We start from the raw sequence: 17260 nt of genomic DNA on the forward strand, positions 1-17260 counted from the left end.
GACCGAGAGCTGTCCCATGGACTGAGAGGTCCCAGTTCCATTCCCAGTCAGGGCACATGCCCAGGTTGTGGATGTGAGTTCCAGCAGGGGGCTTGCAGGAGGCAGACAATCGATGTTTCTCTCTCACATGGATGTTTCTCTCTCTCTCTCTCTTTCTAATTAAAAAAAAAAAAAATCAATAAAAAAGCATATTTAAAAAAAAAGGTACAGCAAGAGACTGGTATAGTCTTATTTTATTTTTATTATTATTTTTAAATTTTTCATTAAATTTATTGGGGTGACATTGGTTCATAGGATCATATAGGTTTCAAGTATACATTTCTATAATACATGATCCATATATTGCATTGTGTCTACCACCTAAAGTCAAATCCAAGGGTCTCAGAACCTGGAGTGTCTACCTGAACCCTTGAGCACTAAGAAACTTAGTTATGATCACTATTCAAAATCCGTTTGACCACCACCTTTGGACTGGAACCACCATCTTCCAGTAATTCACCAAAATGACCAATACACAGGGAAAGAGGAATGGCACTTGCTATATGTTCACTAGGTCTTTTAGAAAACATGAGTTGTTCCTTTGGCCACATACATGTGAATCTACAACAAAGGTGACATTGTAGACATCAAAGGAGTGGACACTGTTCAAAAAGGCATGCCCCACAATGTTTCCATGGCAAAACTGGAAGAGTGTACAGTGTCACCCAGCAGGTGGGCACTGCTGTGAACAAACAAGTGAAGGGCAAGATTCTTCCAAGAGAATGCATGTCCGTATTGAGCATATTAAGCACTATAAGAGTTGGGATCATTTTTTGAAACGTGTACAGGAAACAATCAGAAAAAGAAGAAAGCCAAAGAGAAAGGTACCTGGGTTCACCTGAAACGCCAGCCTGCTCCATTCAGAGAAGCTACTTTGTGAGAACCAAGGGACAGGAGCCTGAGCTGCTGGAACCCATTCGCTATGAATTCATGGCATAATATTAAAAAAGTAAAAAAATAAAATAAAAAGACCTCTGTACTATTAAAAAAACAAACCTACAACTATCATTCGGGAGCTGCTATATACACAAGGTGACTATAAACTCAACACACAGTGGAAGAAAGGGGCCTTGGAGACTAATAGCATACTCTGCACACAGCACACAAAACTAATGGACTTTGGTGCCCATAAACTACAGGGCAAATTTCAAGTATCCAAAGAAATGATGATAATTTCTGTGTTACTATGAAACTTGGATTCCTAAGAGATCGTATTACTCTCAAGTAGTTTCATCAGCATCATCTATGAGTCAAACTTTATATTTAAATGGCAAAACAGACTCATCAATAATTAGGCCTTGGAACACATCCAGATTACCAGCATAAAATAAATTATTGTTACAAAACAACTCTTTAGGGCTGGGTTTATATAGCAGAGTACCTAACCAAGAAGGCCTATATGACAGGGCAAAGGAAATGCTTTCAAGTCAATGTATAACAAAACTTAAATGATACAATAAAGCTGTAAGAACAGAAACACACCCCTTCCCCACAACATATACACACAAAACAAAACAAAAAGAGCAGAGAGCCACATAATTTAGACTTATTGGGGCTTTGCTGTTCAGATAGCCCAACCAACCTCACCTTACACATGAGGAAAATAAGTCCCAGAAAAGTTATCTAATATGACGAAGGCTGGATTCTAGATCCAATGCCTCTACTCCACCTTCATTAGACCATCTTTCTCTAAAAAAACTTGGGGGTGGGAGAGAGAATTGCCATTTTTGTTGTTGGCTGACTCATCAACGAATCCAAAGATCTTGGGAATCTTTCTCTCCTTGCCTCTCCAGGACTAAAAGCTAAACAAAACTAACATTCCAACAGATTCCCCAGAAAAACTGAAATTCTCAAAAGTAAATATAGGATCCGAATCTGTACAGAGCCACCAGGTTACTGCAGAACAACACAACAATTCATTTTCAAGTCCTTTTCACATAACTCCCCAAGAAACCACAGCTCATGAGAAAAAGGAGTCTGAACTCCAGATCAGATCAATGGCATTGTGCTGGAATGAGAAGAGCCTCCGACAGGAAGCAAAGCAGACTTTGCAATACTCAGAAGAAAGGGAAATTTCCTGTAAGCCTCAGGGAACCTTTCCCAGGTCTCAGCTGCTGAGAATGGAAAGATTCTGTAGGTTGTTACACCCATGAATCAATTTCGTCATTCTTAAGGGTCATAAGCTATGTTTAGATTTAGTTTTCCCATTAAACCAAAGGAAAAATATCATTCAGAGATCAGAATTAGGGAAAGCTGGGAAGAGGGTGTGCTGGATCCCACTTACTGAGCTGAATGATGGGACTATGGAAGGTCCTGCCTGACTTCCTGCAGCATCTGTATCCTAAGGCCGCAGGACATCAACCACACAACCTTTTTTTAGGTTATCAATCAGATTTTGTTGCTAAAGTTGAGTTTTCTGGTGGTTTCCGTTTACAATGAAAAGCCTTTCTATGTGGTATGATTGCTAAGATGATCAGGAGGGAAAACAAATGCTAAACCAAAGATAAGGCACAGAAAAAGTTTAACCAGTAAGTTAGGTTAAAAGTTTTTCTATATTAAGTAGAAAGTATGCCAAATGAGTTGCTTTAATTTCTAGTTTGACAAAGTTGGATTGGTTCCTTTTGTTGAGTATACAGAAGCAATACATAACACTGTTTCCAAACCATACACCTTCAGAAGCTTGACAGTTCCTAAAACTAGGCTAACTATAGACTTTAAACAAAACTCAGACTTTCGTAAAAATTCAGAGACTACCAAACTTTGGAAAACCCAATCCACGTATTAATGACATCACAGACTAAACGCTTAAGCTTCAAAAGGGAAAGTAAGCCCTGGCTGGTTTGGTTCAGTGATTAGAGTGTTGGCCTGTGGTCAAAAGGGTCTCAGGTTTGATTTCCAGTCACAGGCAGAGTACCTGGGTTGCAGGTTTGATCCTCGGCCCAGTCAGGGCCCCTTCAGGAGGCAACCAATCTGTGTCTCTTTTGAACATGGATGTTTCTCTCTCCCCTTTCTCTCCCCACTTTCTACTCTCTCTCAAAACCAATGGAAAAAAAATATCCTCAGTTGAGGATTTATGGAAAAAAAAAAGGGAAAGTAACAAATATCAAATTCTAGAACATACAGATTGACTTTGTTTCAATATAATTCTTTAAAGTTCTGTTCAAACAGAGATATTATAAAAGCGCAATATCATTAGTATCAAAAATTTAGTAAACACTTTGTTTCTAAGTAATAATACAGATTAGTCAAATACTTTCTTTGTTATTGTTGTTAATACTCACCTGAGGATATTTTTTCTATTGATTTTTAGAGAGAGTGTAAGGGAAGTGGGGGGGGGGAGATATCAATGTGAGAGAGACACATCAATTGGTTGCCTCCAGCACATATCAGGGCTGAGGATGGAACTTGCAACCCAGGTACATGCCTTAGACCCAGAATTGAACCTGGGACCCTTTGGGTGCAAGGGCCAATGCTCTAACTACTAAGCCACATTGGTCAGGGCTCAAATTACTTTTAAGTGGCTTTGAGATTGATAATTTTAAGAGACCCTCTCCCACCCCCTGCCAAGAACACTCTACCATTTCAACAGCCAAATAAACTTAAAGCAATTAGTCACTGAAAAAAAAACATAGCCCAGGCTGAGTGGTTGTTTGAGCGCGGTCCCCAATAGAGGGTGTGCAAAAGGCAGTGGATCAATGTTTCTCTATTGTCGATGTTTCTGTCTCTTCCTCTCTTATCCTCTCTCTGAAATAAATAAAAACATGTTTTTAAAAAATTAAAAAAGACAAAAACATACACACACACGCTTATTGACTAGTTCATGTTTATCTGTAAAACTTAAAAAGCATCTATCTACAGCACAAGATGGTTGAAAATGAAAATCAAAATGAGACAGTGTGTGAAAGTATTTGATAACTACTTAAAATCTTAACATATTATAAATCAGTAAGTAGTAGAGTTTACACAAAGAACAGTTAAATAGGAGTAATGCTGTAAGTTGGTACAATAAACGAGTAGGAGACAAGGTGTCACTAGCCTGGCATCTAATCTTAGTTCAACCAGTAAGCACCAGTAACCTCATCATAAGACAAGTCACTAATGCCCACTGAGCTCCACTTTCTTATCTGGAAAGTCACAGAACTGAACCAGAGATCTAAAGTCCTTTTTGATTCTACTACTTTGATTAGTAATATTTCACACCTAAATTACTGCTATTATAAATAAGTAGCATTTTACATAATTAGATATTCTCATTGTGTACCACCATGTCACAAGTGGATACCCCACCTTTCATAATTCAGCAGATACAGCAGTGAGTACTACCACCTTTTATAGACTTATGTGCAGACCTGTGACATGTTCAAAGCACTATGACATATTCCTTCACAGGATGGGTCGAAGATTAAACAAGATGAAGACACAGTTTATCCCTCATTTATCAGACCAGTGAGCTGAAGTCAAGATCAAGTCATCTACAACAACTCAGGTGCAAGAGTAAAAGCTGGAAGGAGAAAGCAGGTCCTGTGCTCTTCTCAATCAGGGATAACTGAGCGTCTAAAATGGAAATGTAACAGAGCCAACCTTCTTATGTCCAACTGGCTGTGGAAGGAAAGCAGGCAGTCCCTCATTCACATTTGCTAAACCACTAGGCATTGTTCTTTCTGGCTGCCAGGGACACAGTAATGAACAAAAGAAAAATCCCTGGCCTCACTGAGCTTACATTGTGGTTAGGAAAGATCAACAAGGGAAATGAGTAAAATACAGGGTATATTATAGTGGTAAGTGCTATGGAGAAAAATAAAACATGAAAAGAGGATAGAGAGCATGTGTTTGGGGATTTGCAATTTTCTTTTAAGCTGGCTGGATGCCACTTAAAGAACTACAACAATAATGCACCTAAAGTAGTTTTCCTAAGCATTTCCCCAAACAGGGAACACTGTGGATAGGGAGAAGACTCTGGCCTACTGATTTCAATTTGAGATTGCTCAAACCTCTGACCTACCAACTATGAGCTGTCATATCAGCAACCTAAATCCCCAATAACAAAGACTCCCACCACTACCACACCTTTAAATCCACAGAGTGGAAATTGATTTACAAAAGAGAGAGCCAGGAGAGGTTACAAGAGCACTTGAACTGCTTCTTCTGAGTTAGCACAAATGTCTCCTAATGTAAAGGTTAAAATGTAGTTTGTGTGTTGAGTTCTGCTAGGACATAGCCCTAAGAATGCAGTACATGTCATTTTGCTTTTTCTGACTTGTCAATTCTAGTGACATTCTCTACTATTAGTCTATATTTAACCAGCTTACTGGGCAGTTTTTCCAGCTTTTAGCATTTTTTCCCTTTTATTAAAATAGCAACCCAGTACAATGAACATAACAGTCTGAGGAAGGGGATAGTCCAATCCCCTAAATAGGGGGGTGGTGGGGGAGAGATAAACCACAGAACTTATATGCATGTATGCATGAACAGTGGACATGGACAACAAATTGGGGAAAGGGCAGGGAGGGAGAGGGGGGGAATCAGTGGGGGAAAAAGGAGAAACATCTGTAACAAAAATTAATTAATAAAAAAAAATAGCAACCCAGTTTGCAAGAAAGTTGCTATAAGTTAACAGCCCCCTTGCAACATCTGATACACTTGGTTAAGCACTATCTCATCAACTTTTAACCAGGTTACTGGGATGGCAAGTCAGGTTAAGCTTTGTTTTACTGAAGTTTCAAAATGCTCTCAGTCGCTAAAATCTCCTGGTCCTCGAGATGTACCTGCATCCTGAGAATTACAGTAAGTCTTTTTAAATTCTCTACAGCTTACTTTTAACGTGTGTCTCTAATGCACAGCCCTTCTTTTAAACGGAGTTCCTACAAGGGAGTGGAAAAGACACATTTGACAAGAACTTCGGCCTCAGGGGTCAGATCGCCTAGCTCAAGGAGAAGACCTAACACGACAGGGTTTTCCCTCTGCCCACACCCGGTGCGGAGGTTGTTTGTTTGGCTTCTCCGCGGGAGGGGCGCTACTGGCCGCGGGCCCCGCCGACTGCGCGTCGATTTGGAGGCGAACCGCGGGCAAACTTCAGCCGGGAACCACCGGCTGAGCCCCGCCGAGGGGGCGGCTCTTCTTGGGCGCGGCCCCGCCCTGCTCGCGGGTGCTGGTCCCCGGCCGGCCCGGGACGGCGTCCGGGGGCCTCCGGAGTTCGGAGGCCCAGACGAGCGCCGGGCTGTGGGAATCGGAGAGGGCCGAGGGACCGCGGCTCGGGTCCAGGGTCAACTACAGAGGGACGGGGGTCCCGTGGGGCCCGGCCCGCGGGTGGGCGAAGACACAGAAGCTGTCCTGAGGGCCCAGCAGGGCTGTCTGCGGGGAGGGACCCCCGCGGCTAGCGGTGAGGACAGGGACTTGGGGGCCACGCCCGTCCGCCCCGCCCCCGGGCTCCGGACAGCGCAGCCCCGCCCGGCCCCCTCCTCACCTGATGTACGGGCTTGCGGCCGCGAGGATGTTCTTCTGCACCGGGATCTCCTCCCCGTCGAGGACCAGGTGCGCGTCGCAGAAGCGGGACTCCTCGCGGAAAGAGCTGAGCGCTCGCAGCAGGCGCGCGGCGTGCTGAGGGTCGCACACCGCGCTGCCCTCGGCCATCGCGGCGCCCGCCAGTCAGCCGGCCGGTCCCGCTCCCGACGCCGCCTCGCCGGACCCCCGGAGCTGTCCGCGTCCGGCACGCGCCCCGTCTACACAGCCCGTGCACGCGCGCGCTCGCTCGGCCCGGCTCTCAGCGATCCGTGAACAAGCGGGAGCCCTCGGAACGCGCCTGCGCCATCCACGGCGCGAGTGGCCGGTACCTTTAAGAAGCCGCGGCAATACGTCATTTCTCTGCGACGCCCCCACGCCCTCGCTCCCTCCCTCTCGCCTGTCGTCGCCGGAGGCGGCCAATCAGAAGCCTCGTTCCTCTGTCGGACTCTCCACACCCCGCCCCCGCACCGCCAGAGGCCGTCCACCGCTAAGTGGTCGCTACGGCGGTGGAGGGTTGGGCGGGCGGGCTAGGACTCTGTGTTAAGCCGGGGGCCTCTGTAGCCCCGAGTCTCGGTTCTTTCACTCTCTAGCTGTGTGACGATAAGTACGGTGCCCATCTTCAATTTCTCCATCTGCAAAATGAAGATGATGTGAGATAAGCATGTAAGCAAGGGCGCAGTAGGTGTAGCTTTCGTTGTGTATGGGAGAAAAACCACTTGCCAGGTAAGAGCAGAGACGCGAGAAAACAGGCTCCGAAAAGAGCGTTTTGGTTGCGGCCTAGGGAGATGTAGCAGATGAAGCTGGAGAAGTAAGCGACAGGCCTTAAATTTTGCAGGGCCTCCTTGCTGTGGTAAGGAAGTTGGTCTTGGTTTCTTTAGGTGTTAGGAACCATGAAAGGGCTTTGAACTGGGGCCGAGGAGTCGAACCTGCAACCCACGTGCGTGCCTTGGATGGGGAATCGAACCCACTGAGCCAAGCCGGCCAGGGCAATTTAGGTATTTTTAACCATGTTTTATTTTTGGAAGGAAATACAGGCTCCTGGAGTTTGACCGTAAAGCTAATAACTGTGAGAACTGCCCATGTTTTCATTGTGCCTTGCTGCCTCTAGAAAGATTAACCTTAATGCTATCTTATTCTCATTTAACATATTATATTCCCCACATTGTTTTGGAAAACTTGAAAATCGGACAGGTATGAAAGAGAAAAGTGAGTTGCAGTATCACCACCCACTAATAACTGCTGTGAACATTATATACATATATATGTGCGTGTGTATGTGTATAAAATGTTCATATCAGTTACATATATGTATGCCAATATATTTTAAGTACAGTTTTATAACTTTTTAAAACTTATTACATTTTGACTTTGTCCCCTTATTAGTTAGTCTAAAAAGAAAACATGATTTTTAATGTCTGAAGTATTTTACTGGATGATGTGCCATAATTTATTTAACCTTTTGGTGAGCATAGTTATAATGTTTTTTCTGTTCTCTCTTATTTTAAACTAAGGAGGAATAAACTGAATCAAAGAAAACAAAGCAGAAACTTTCTTAGGTCTGAAAGAGAGGGATCCAGAGGTAATAAAATTTTATTTTGATTTAGAAAATTTATGTTTATGGGTAAATTATTCCATCTTGTGAATTGCTGGAAGCAATTTTTCCCATTTGCTTTTTATAAAATTAGACTGTAGCAAGACATGTTAATGGGTTTGATGAATGGTAGTCAGAGGAATCCAGCGAGTAGAATGCAGGTTAATTGGTGTTTGTTTACAAGGCTTCCTTTTGAGTAAACCTCAGATGATTGGCCAATGAAGGCCAAATTGTTTAGTTCTTAGAATTAGTTTTGTGTCTGTAAAACAAGTGGCCTCTCTCTGACTTTCCCTCTTCATTCCTTTTCTTTTTTTTTTTTAAAAAAGCATATATTCTAATTGGTTTTAGAAAGAGAGGAAGGAGGGGGGAGAGAGAGAGAGAATAAATGAACGGAGAGAGGGGGAGAGAGAAAAGTCCTGAGTCTATCAGTTGCCTCCTGCAGGCCCCCTACTGGGAATCAAGCACCCCCCCCACCACCATGTGCCCTGACCAGGAATCTAACCCACAACCTCTCAGTGCGTGGGATGACACTCAAAACAACTGAGCCACACTGGCCAGGGCTCTTCATTCCTTTTCTTGGAGAGCTTCCTTGGACACACACAGGTTGAACCTACTTTGAAAAAGCAATTGACACGGTCATTGTTTTGAAGGGTGACAGGACTTAGGATCTGGTCACTCTTAGTTGTTTCTCTTCACCCTCACCTTCATCTGAGGATATTTTTCCATTGCTTTTTAGATAGAGTGGAAGGGAAGGAGGGAAGGGGAGAGAGAGAGAGAGAAAGAGAGAAAGAGAAAGGAACATCGATGTGAGAGACACATCTATTGACTGCCTCCCGCACGACCCTGACCGGGGCCAGAAATTGAACCTGTAACCCAGGTACATGCCCTTGACCCGGAATTGGACCGGAGACCCTTTGGTCTGTGGGCCAATATTTCAACCACTGAGCCAAACTGGCCAGCGCAGATCTGGTTACTCTTGAGAGGAAGTGGCTCAGATCGAGCAGCTGAGGAGGAACCACAACCAGGCCCTCCAGTACTTACAGCAGGTTGGTGGGTTGGCTGGAGCCCCAGCCAGGTGGCCTTGTGTGGCCCCAGGCCCAGGGCCTGGGAAGCTTGAGCTTCCCCAGAGAACAAGGGTTGAGACTGATGTCCATTTAACCCCGACTTCCCTCCAGATTTGCACAAGAGCCCTTCCTCAACCTTCAGTGACCTGGGCAGGGAACACTGACTCAGGGTGGGTGTATCTGCTGCTTGTGAGCCAGCATTTCCCCTCCCAGGCTCCCCCTCATCTCTGTTGGTGCTGGGAAAAGGGAGCTCACTGTGCCCACTCCAGGGAAAAAAAGTCAACGCTGCATCTGATCTTAGATCTATAGCAAATGGAAAGGGCTTTTAAAATAAAGAATCGTGATATTTTGGTGGTCATTTGTCCTCTAAGCTAGTCTCGTTGATTGTATTTGCAAGTCTAAGGTAAACTAACAAAAGAGTGTTCATTGGAAGTACCCAATTTGACAAATGCCCAGGGAAAGCAAAACAAAACACCAGAAGGAATGTTGAGTCTATCATAATTAAACAATGTAGGGCACTTTTGCTTCTCATGTACTTGAAACATCCTTTGAACCTACTAGTTAAATTCACCTTCTCTCTCCTCAAAGAAGGACCCTGCTTGTGGCTTCAGGTAGTTCTAGTTGCCAGAAATGAACAGAAATAATTAGATTTCCTGTATCAGTGACTTTCAACCAGTGTGCCACAAGAATTTTAAAGCATACAATACCTGACTATTTAGTCAGGGATACTGACCTCTTTTCTCTTAGATTCTCAAATAAAATAATGACAACAGCCCACACACACAAAAAGAAAGAATAACAGAAAGGGCTTTGAGCAGGTGTTTTTATAAAGATCACTCAGCACTGCATAGAGAATGGGCTGGGGAGAGGGGGTGCTAAAGACAGAATGATGCTTAAATATTGCAGTACTTGGAAGAGAATGGTGGCCTGGTTGGAAGGGTAACGATGGAGGTAGACAATAGTGGATGGCTTTTTAAAAAGAGACAGAATTGTAAGGCAAGGAGAGTCCAGAATAATGTTCTGGGTTGAGTAACTGCATGGATGTTGGGACCTTTTAGAGATAGGAAATGCTGAAAGGATGGAAGCTAGAGAGGCCAGATAGTTCAGTCGTGACAGGAAGCAACTCTGGGTCAGCTTGGCCGGTAGGGCAAGCCCTATACTGCCTGAGATTTGCTCGGAGGTTGCTATGGGCACATAGGAATGTGGAATGTAGCCACCATTTTGTACAAACAGGTGCTCAAAAAGCTTACAAAGAAAAAGCAATTTTTTGAGGACCAAGGACCAGAAGAATGTGATCATTCCAGATAAGGTAGGATGCAGTTTTCACTGGATTGGCTCAGCCAAAGGCTCCAATAAAGTCTTGGGTTTTTACCCTGAACTAGCCAAGGCTTTGGAGTCACTGGCAGAATCAGAGTATATAACTCCAGTACAGTCACTGGCAAAGGAACAGATGGGAAGAAGGAAATTACCAGTGGAAGGTACAGGCATTCCCAGTCCCTTCTTCAAGTAGTTCAGTATTTACGGGTGAAATGATCAAAATGTTTAGCATTAGCTTCCAAACAAAAAGAAGGATAGAGGGAATTGGGTTGGGGTATAGGTGAATCAAAAGTGGCTATGGCCCAACTGATGTGGCTCAGTGCATTGAGCATCGTCCCACAGACTGAGAGGTCCTGGTTCAATTCCCATTCTGCACATGCCTGGGTTGCAGGCTCGATCCCCAATAGGGGTGTGCAGGAAACAGCTGGTCCATGTTTCTCTTTCACATCAATGTTTCTCTCTCTCCCCCTTCCTCTCTAAAAAATCAATAAAAACATATTTTTTTAAAAGTGGCCATGTCCCACCGGTGTGGCTCGGTGCATTGAGCATCGTCCCACAGATTGAGAGGTCCCAGTTCGATCGCTAGTCAGGGCACATGCCTGGGTTGGGGCTTGATCCCCAGTGCAGGGAGTGCAGGAGGCAGCCGATTGATGTTTCTCTCTAACATCGATGTTTTCATCTCTCTCTTCCTCACTCTCTCTAAAAAAATAAAAATAAAAACATTAAAATAAAAAGTGGCTGAGTTACTGATCGTTAAAGCTGGGTTATGGGTACGTGGAGATTTGTTCTACTAGTTTCTATATGTCTGTGTATGTTATAAAATGTCATAAGAAGTAAAAAACAAACAAGCAACTCAAGTTTTTCTTCTCCATGATACCTTCCCAGGATCCCAGGGAGCAGTTGACACTTCTTTCTGCAATTTGTTGCTGTATTTTAAACATTGCTTTGGCAGGAAATTTATTGTAATGAGTTTATTTATTCATGTTACCTGCTAGCTTGCACCTCGTAGTGCTCAGTGAATGTTAGATGGATGGAGGGATTAATTTTTTAATTGATTTTAGAGAGGGAAGAAGGTAGAGAGAGACACACACACACACATGTTGCCTTTGTGTGCACCCCAACGAGGGATCGAACCTACCCCTAGGTATGTGTCCTGACCAGGAATTAAATTCATGACCTTCTGGTGCATGAGACAGTGCTCCAATCAAATGACCCAGGGCAGATGGATGGAGGGATTTAAAAAGTTGTGAATACCAGGCACTTAATAAATGTTTTCTAAATTGCATTCTGTTTTTAGTTTACTTATGTTTGTCTTCTTTCTCAGCTGGGTGGTGGTTATGGTCAAAAGTGATTCCTAGCACACCGTGTAGGTATTTGATGAATACTTACTGATTTCTTGCTTGGAATGCTCATCTATTCTTCAAATGTCAGAGTTCCAAAACCAAACAAAGAGCTCAAATAACAGAATCACCCACAGGTAACCAGTTATCCAAGAATGGGAGTGTTGCCTCAGCTGAAGTAATTGGAGGTGAGTGGGGATTAGTCAGGCAGGCTCTTCCTGGTAGGGGTGAACCTTCTCTGGTATTTTGACAGAAGTAAGGAGTGAGAGGAACTGGGTAGAGGGTTGTAGTCAGAACAGCGTCACTTGGGAAAGGTGGTTGCTACCTTGAGAGGGTCACCTATGCAACAAGCAGTTAATCAGCAGAACTTGTATATGCTTTTGATACCACACTCACTGCACTATTCCCCACCCACCCACTTACCCGAATAACTTCTATTCATCCTTCAAAACCCAACTCAAAATGACCTTCAGGGAACCTCCAACAGCTTCTCAGGGCAGAGTCCCCATGCTATGCCATGTTCATGTGTTCTGTGCTGCATTAATTTCACTGCACTGTAATTAGCTGGTTTATAAGTTGGTTTGTGAGCTCCTACAGGATTCTTAGTAGGTGCCCCCTGACACTTTTACTTAATTAGTCAGAGGTAGCAAGTTGATAAAATTGAGCAGGGGAGGCAGAATGTAACACAATAGGGGTAGGTGGGGTTACAGGGAGCTGAAGGACACACACCTGTCTCAAATGGGAGGCTGCTCCTCAGCTAGCTGATGGCACCAATGGATAAGGGCCCAGTGGTACCAACTCCAACGATTTTTCAAGAGATCTGAAAATTCAGATTCACATGTCGAATGTCCCACTAATTCCATTTGGGAAATTAAGATGCAGCGTATGTCTTCGGACAGGATCTGGCTTTAATTCATTTCCAGAGGTAATCAGAAACCCATCTTGATTTACTGAGAAGGGAGTTAACAATCAAAAGGATGCTAGGCTATCAATAGAAATTGTTGAGTCAAATCCAGATGCCCCAGTGAAACTCATGCTGGTGCTATCCAGAAGGAAGAGAGCCCAGGTGTGGGAAGGAGGACTTGGGGGTTAGACCCTACCCCTCCATCTGCTGTCAGAGCCACTCCTGGTTGGGCAATGGACTGTTTTGCAGCCTTTCTTGATATTGCTCAAACAGAGCCGGTGCTGATATTGTTTATGGCCATCAGAGTGGTGCAGTGTTATTGCCTCTCTACATTCCATACATGTAAGACACCGGGTGTTGTGAAACCTATAACCTAAGAGATCCGATATCGTCCCAGCAGTTTCAGTCTCTGGTGACTATAACTGTCCCCTTCTGGTTTAGAGGCTAAACAACCCCCCAAAATAGGACTTGTTTTGGTTTTTTATTTGTTTTGTTTTTGGTCTGAACACTAAAAAGGATGCTCATAAGATAATAACAGTTGTCTATCATTCAACAGATATTAAGCACCTGCTATCTGGTACATATTGCAGATACAGTGATGGTGAAAACATAGTTACCTCAGTGGTATCACTGTAGGATTTTTTAAATTCTCTGCATTGCTGATTATGTATCATGTTTTACAATCAGAAAAAACAAAAACAATTCCACTTGCAAAAAAAACAAAACAAAACACCCAACTTTATTTTGCTTTGAAAAATGATCCCTCAAAGAAAAGACTCACTCTGGGGTTTGGGGTCTTATTTTTTAATAAGTGATAGAAGAATGGGAATCCAGTGAAAGAACTAATACAAAAAAAAAAAAAAAAAGAATAGTTTGAAAGCTCTTCAGAAGTCATCAAATTCAATGTATTCATTTCATTGAAGAGAAAACCAGTAAGATGAGCAAACAGCTTGGTCAAGGTCACACATGTGACCTCGTCAGGCAGATCAGACAGGCCCAGGGCTTCTACCTTCCAGCCCTGTAAACTTTTCCATTACACCAAGTTGACTCTTTGTAAACAGTAATTTGGTTGAGACAGTCTCTTCTGATTCATTTTAAGGCAGTCTTCAAATATTTTATTGGGTAAATCTGTAATTTATCCAAATCTATATATAGCTCCTTTCTTTCTGAAAATCTAAACTCTCCCAATCTGCTGAGTCAGAGAACATCTCAGTATTTATAACTCTTGAGTTGCTTCTATATATACAGTATTCAGAGAGTGTCTCAGAAACCAATGAACTAATTAAGTTGTAATAAAGGTAGTGACTGTTTCTAAATCCAATTTGTTCTTCCTAGTACCCAGCACAGTGCCTGACACACAGTAGGTGCTTAATAAATATTTGCCAAATGAATAAATGTTAACTGGTAGGAGAACTGAGATTTTTCCACCCATAAAGGATTACTTGAGATACTGTTTTCTATATTCCCACTGAATTTTAAGCTGCTATAGCCAACAGCCTACCTGACATCTTCAGTTGAATATCTAATAGACACCTGCAACTTACCATATCAGAGATAAACTTCTGATTTTACCCCTTAAAACTAATTATTCCACAAGTAAATGGCAGCACCAAAGGACAGAAACTTAGGGACATTCTTGACCTCTGTCTCACACCTTTCATCCAATTCACCAACAGACCCCACAGCTCTTCCTATAGACTGTCTCCTGAATCCAGCCTCATCCCACAACCTCCACCAGCATCACCCTGGTCCAGATGCTAATTAACTCCACCTGGACTCCTGTAATAGCCTCCTAGCTGTTCTCCCTGCTTCTCCTCTTGCCCCCTTAATCAGATCAAGTTGCTCCCCAGTGCAAAACCCTCCAATGGCTTCCCATCAAACTTAGAGGGAAATAAATCCAAAGTCCTTACCATGCCTTACAAACTTCTGTTTGACCTAGCCTTGTACTTCTCCTGTGACCTCATTTCCTAGCACACTCCTCTCCCTTAGTATGCACTAACCAAATTCGCTTGTTGGCTCTTCCTTGAATAGGCCTTGCATATGCCCACCACAGGGCCTTTGCACTGGCTGGTTTCTCAAATCTTTCTGGAAGTTTCTTTGTTTTCATAGCTTGCTCTTTCCCTCTACTTGGATCAGAGCTTAAATGTCAACTCCTCAGAAATGCTTTCACTTTTCCTCCTGTATAATGCCTCCCCTTAACCTGCTTCATTTTTCTCCACTGCATTTAATCACTACCTAAAATTATACGTGTTTATTTTTGTGTTGTGTGTCTCCTTCGACTATAATATAGGTTTCAAGAGGTCTGGCAGGAACTTCCTATTTTATCACTGTATCACCAGACTTTAAAACAATGCATGGAATATAGTATGTGCTCAATAAATACTTAAGAAAGAGGGAAGGAAAGAAGGAAGGAAGAAGGGAAGGAGGGAAGGAGGGAGGGGAGGAAGAAAGAAAACAAATCTTTCTGGACCTTTTTTTTTTATCCTCACCTGAGGACACTTTTCCATTTTTTGTTGAGATAGAGTGGGAGGGAGAGAGAAACATTGAAGTGAAAGGGACACATCGAGTGGTTGCCATTCGCACATCCCAAGCAGGGCTGGGGACCAACTGCAACAGAGGTATGCACCTTTAGCAGGAACTGAACCCGGGTCTCTCTGCAGGCTGATGCTCTAACCGCTGAGCCAAGCCGGCCAGGGCTGGACCTTTTTTTTTTATCCTCACTCGAGGACATTTTTGCATTTATCTTCAAATAGAGCGGGAGGGAGAGAGGGAGGAAGAGAGAGAAGCATGGATGTGAAAGAGACACATCGACTGGCTGCCACCCACACGACCCCAACCAGGGCCAGGGATGAACCGCAACCAAGGTACGTGCCCTTAGCGGGAACCGAACCTAGGACTTTCTGGTCTGCAGGCTGATGCTCTAACCGCTGAGCCAAACTGGCCAGGGCTTTTTATTGATTTTTAGAGAGAGGAAGGGAGAGGGAGAGAGATAAAAACATCAATCAGCTGCCTCCTGCACATCCCATATTGGGGATCAAGCCTGCAACCTGGGCATGTGCCCTGACTGGGAATTGAACCAGTGACCTCTTGGTGCATTGGATGATGCTCAACCACTGAACCACACCAGCAGGGCTTTCTGGACCTTTTCATCCCTTGCTGTCTAACCTGACATTGCCAACTTGGAGGAAGATGAATAATCAAGATTGATTCAGCCCTGGCTGGTTTGGCTCAGTGGTTGGAGTGTCGGCCCGCAGACCAAAGAGTCCCGTGTTCAATTCCGGCTGGGGGTACGTACCTCGGTTGCAGTTGGTCCCTGGCCCGGGTCAGGGTCATGTGAGTGGCAGCCAATTGATGTGTGTCTCACATCGATGTTTCTCTCTCTCTCTCTCTTCCTCCTTCTCTCTCTCCCGCTCTATCTGAAGATAAATGTAAAAATATTCTTGGGTGAGGATAAAAAAAAAGAGTGATTCAAAGGACCTGAAAGGAAACTTCCAAACCTTAGAAGGGTATAATATAACAGCTCTGGGCATATGTTGCCCCCATAACTTCTTTCAAAGCAAGTCTAGTGCAAGAAGCATTCTTTTCCTTCAAGGAACACCACTTTACACTTGTACCCTGTAAATTTGGTTTGGGTGTTGTATGTTGTTTATATACCCAAAAGCATGTAAAAGATACTGAATTTTTCCCTCCCCCTAAAATTCTAGCCTGTTTAAATGTCTGTGAAGTCATTTGAATTTCTTTAATTCATTGGATTTCCTCACTGCCTCCTCTGGGTCTCTTTCTTCTATCCTTGGAGACTCTGATTAAGTTACTCCACTTCTTCAGTTTCTCCCTCTGTAAAACTGGTATAATCATAGGAACTGCTAGAGACTGGCTGTAAGAATTAGAGGGTAGGAGTGAAGAGCTGACAACAAGACCTGGCACATAGTAGGTGCTCAGTAAATGCTGGGTGTTGTTATGTTTATTATCCCCATCATCATTGCGGTCATCATCCTAGCTTTTCATGGCATCCTTGCCTAACTCGGGGATTATTAGCTTCTACTTGACTTTCAAATAAAAAATCTAGTCTCTTCACTCTTACAATCAGGGCCCACCAGCTATATCCTCTCCAAGTCTGGGTTGCAAATCTCACTTCTTGTTTAACCCTGACATTAACGCTGGGCTTTAGGTGAACTTAATTTACTTTCTAACTCCGTCTAACACCTGATTTCCTGCTCCAGCTTTTTAAACATCCCATTCTACTCCCTTTCTTTCATGCTCCAGCCTTTAACTTTATTTTTTTAACATTTAAACTCATCTATTATTTTCTGAAATATGTTAGACCTCTTTAGCCAGCAAGTTTTGAAACTAATTAACACTTTAATATTTTTACATTGTTTTTTAAAATGTGTTTTTCATTGATTTTAGAGAGTGAGGAAGGGAGAGGAAAAAAGAAACATCGATGCGAGACACCGATTGGTTGCCTTCTGTATGCACCCCACCTGGGGACCGAACCTGCAACCTG

General features: G+C 43.5%; 1 protein-coding gene across 1 annotated transcript in view; it reads right to left on the reverse strand.

Annotated features, from left to right (window-relative positions):
* GAN (gigaxonin) overlaps positions 1 to 6669 on the reverse strand; it is a 53055-nt gene extending 46386 nt beyond the window's left edge. Inside the window, exon 1 of the mRNA XM_036275197.1 lies at positions 6503 to 6669. Within this exon, the coding sequence (XP_036131090.1) occupies positions 6503 to 6669 (167 nt within the window). The remainder of the gene's footprint in view (positions 1 to 6502) is intronic.
* Between the last annotated feature and the right edge of the window lie 10591 nt (positions 6670 to 17260).

Source organism: Molossus molossus, unplaced genomic scaffold (genome assembly GCF_014108415.1).
Source record: "Molossus molossus isolate mMolMol1 unplaced genomic scaffold, mMolMol1.p scaffold_m16_p_21, whole genome shotgun sequence".
NCBI lineage: Eukaryota > Metazoa > Chordata > Mammalia > Chiroptera > Molossidae > Molossus > Molossus molossus.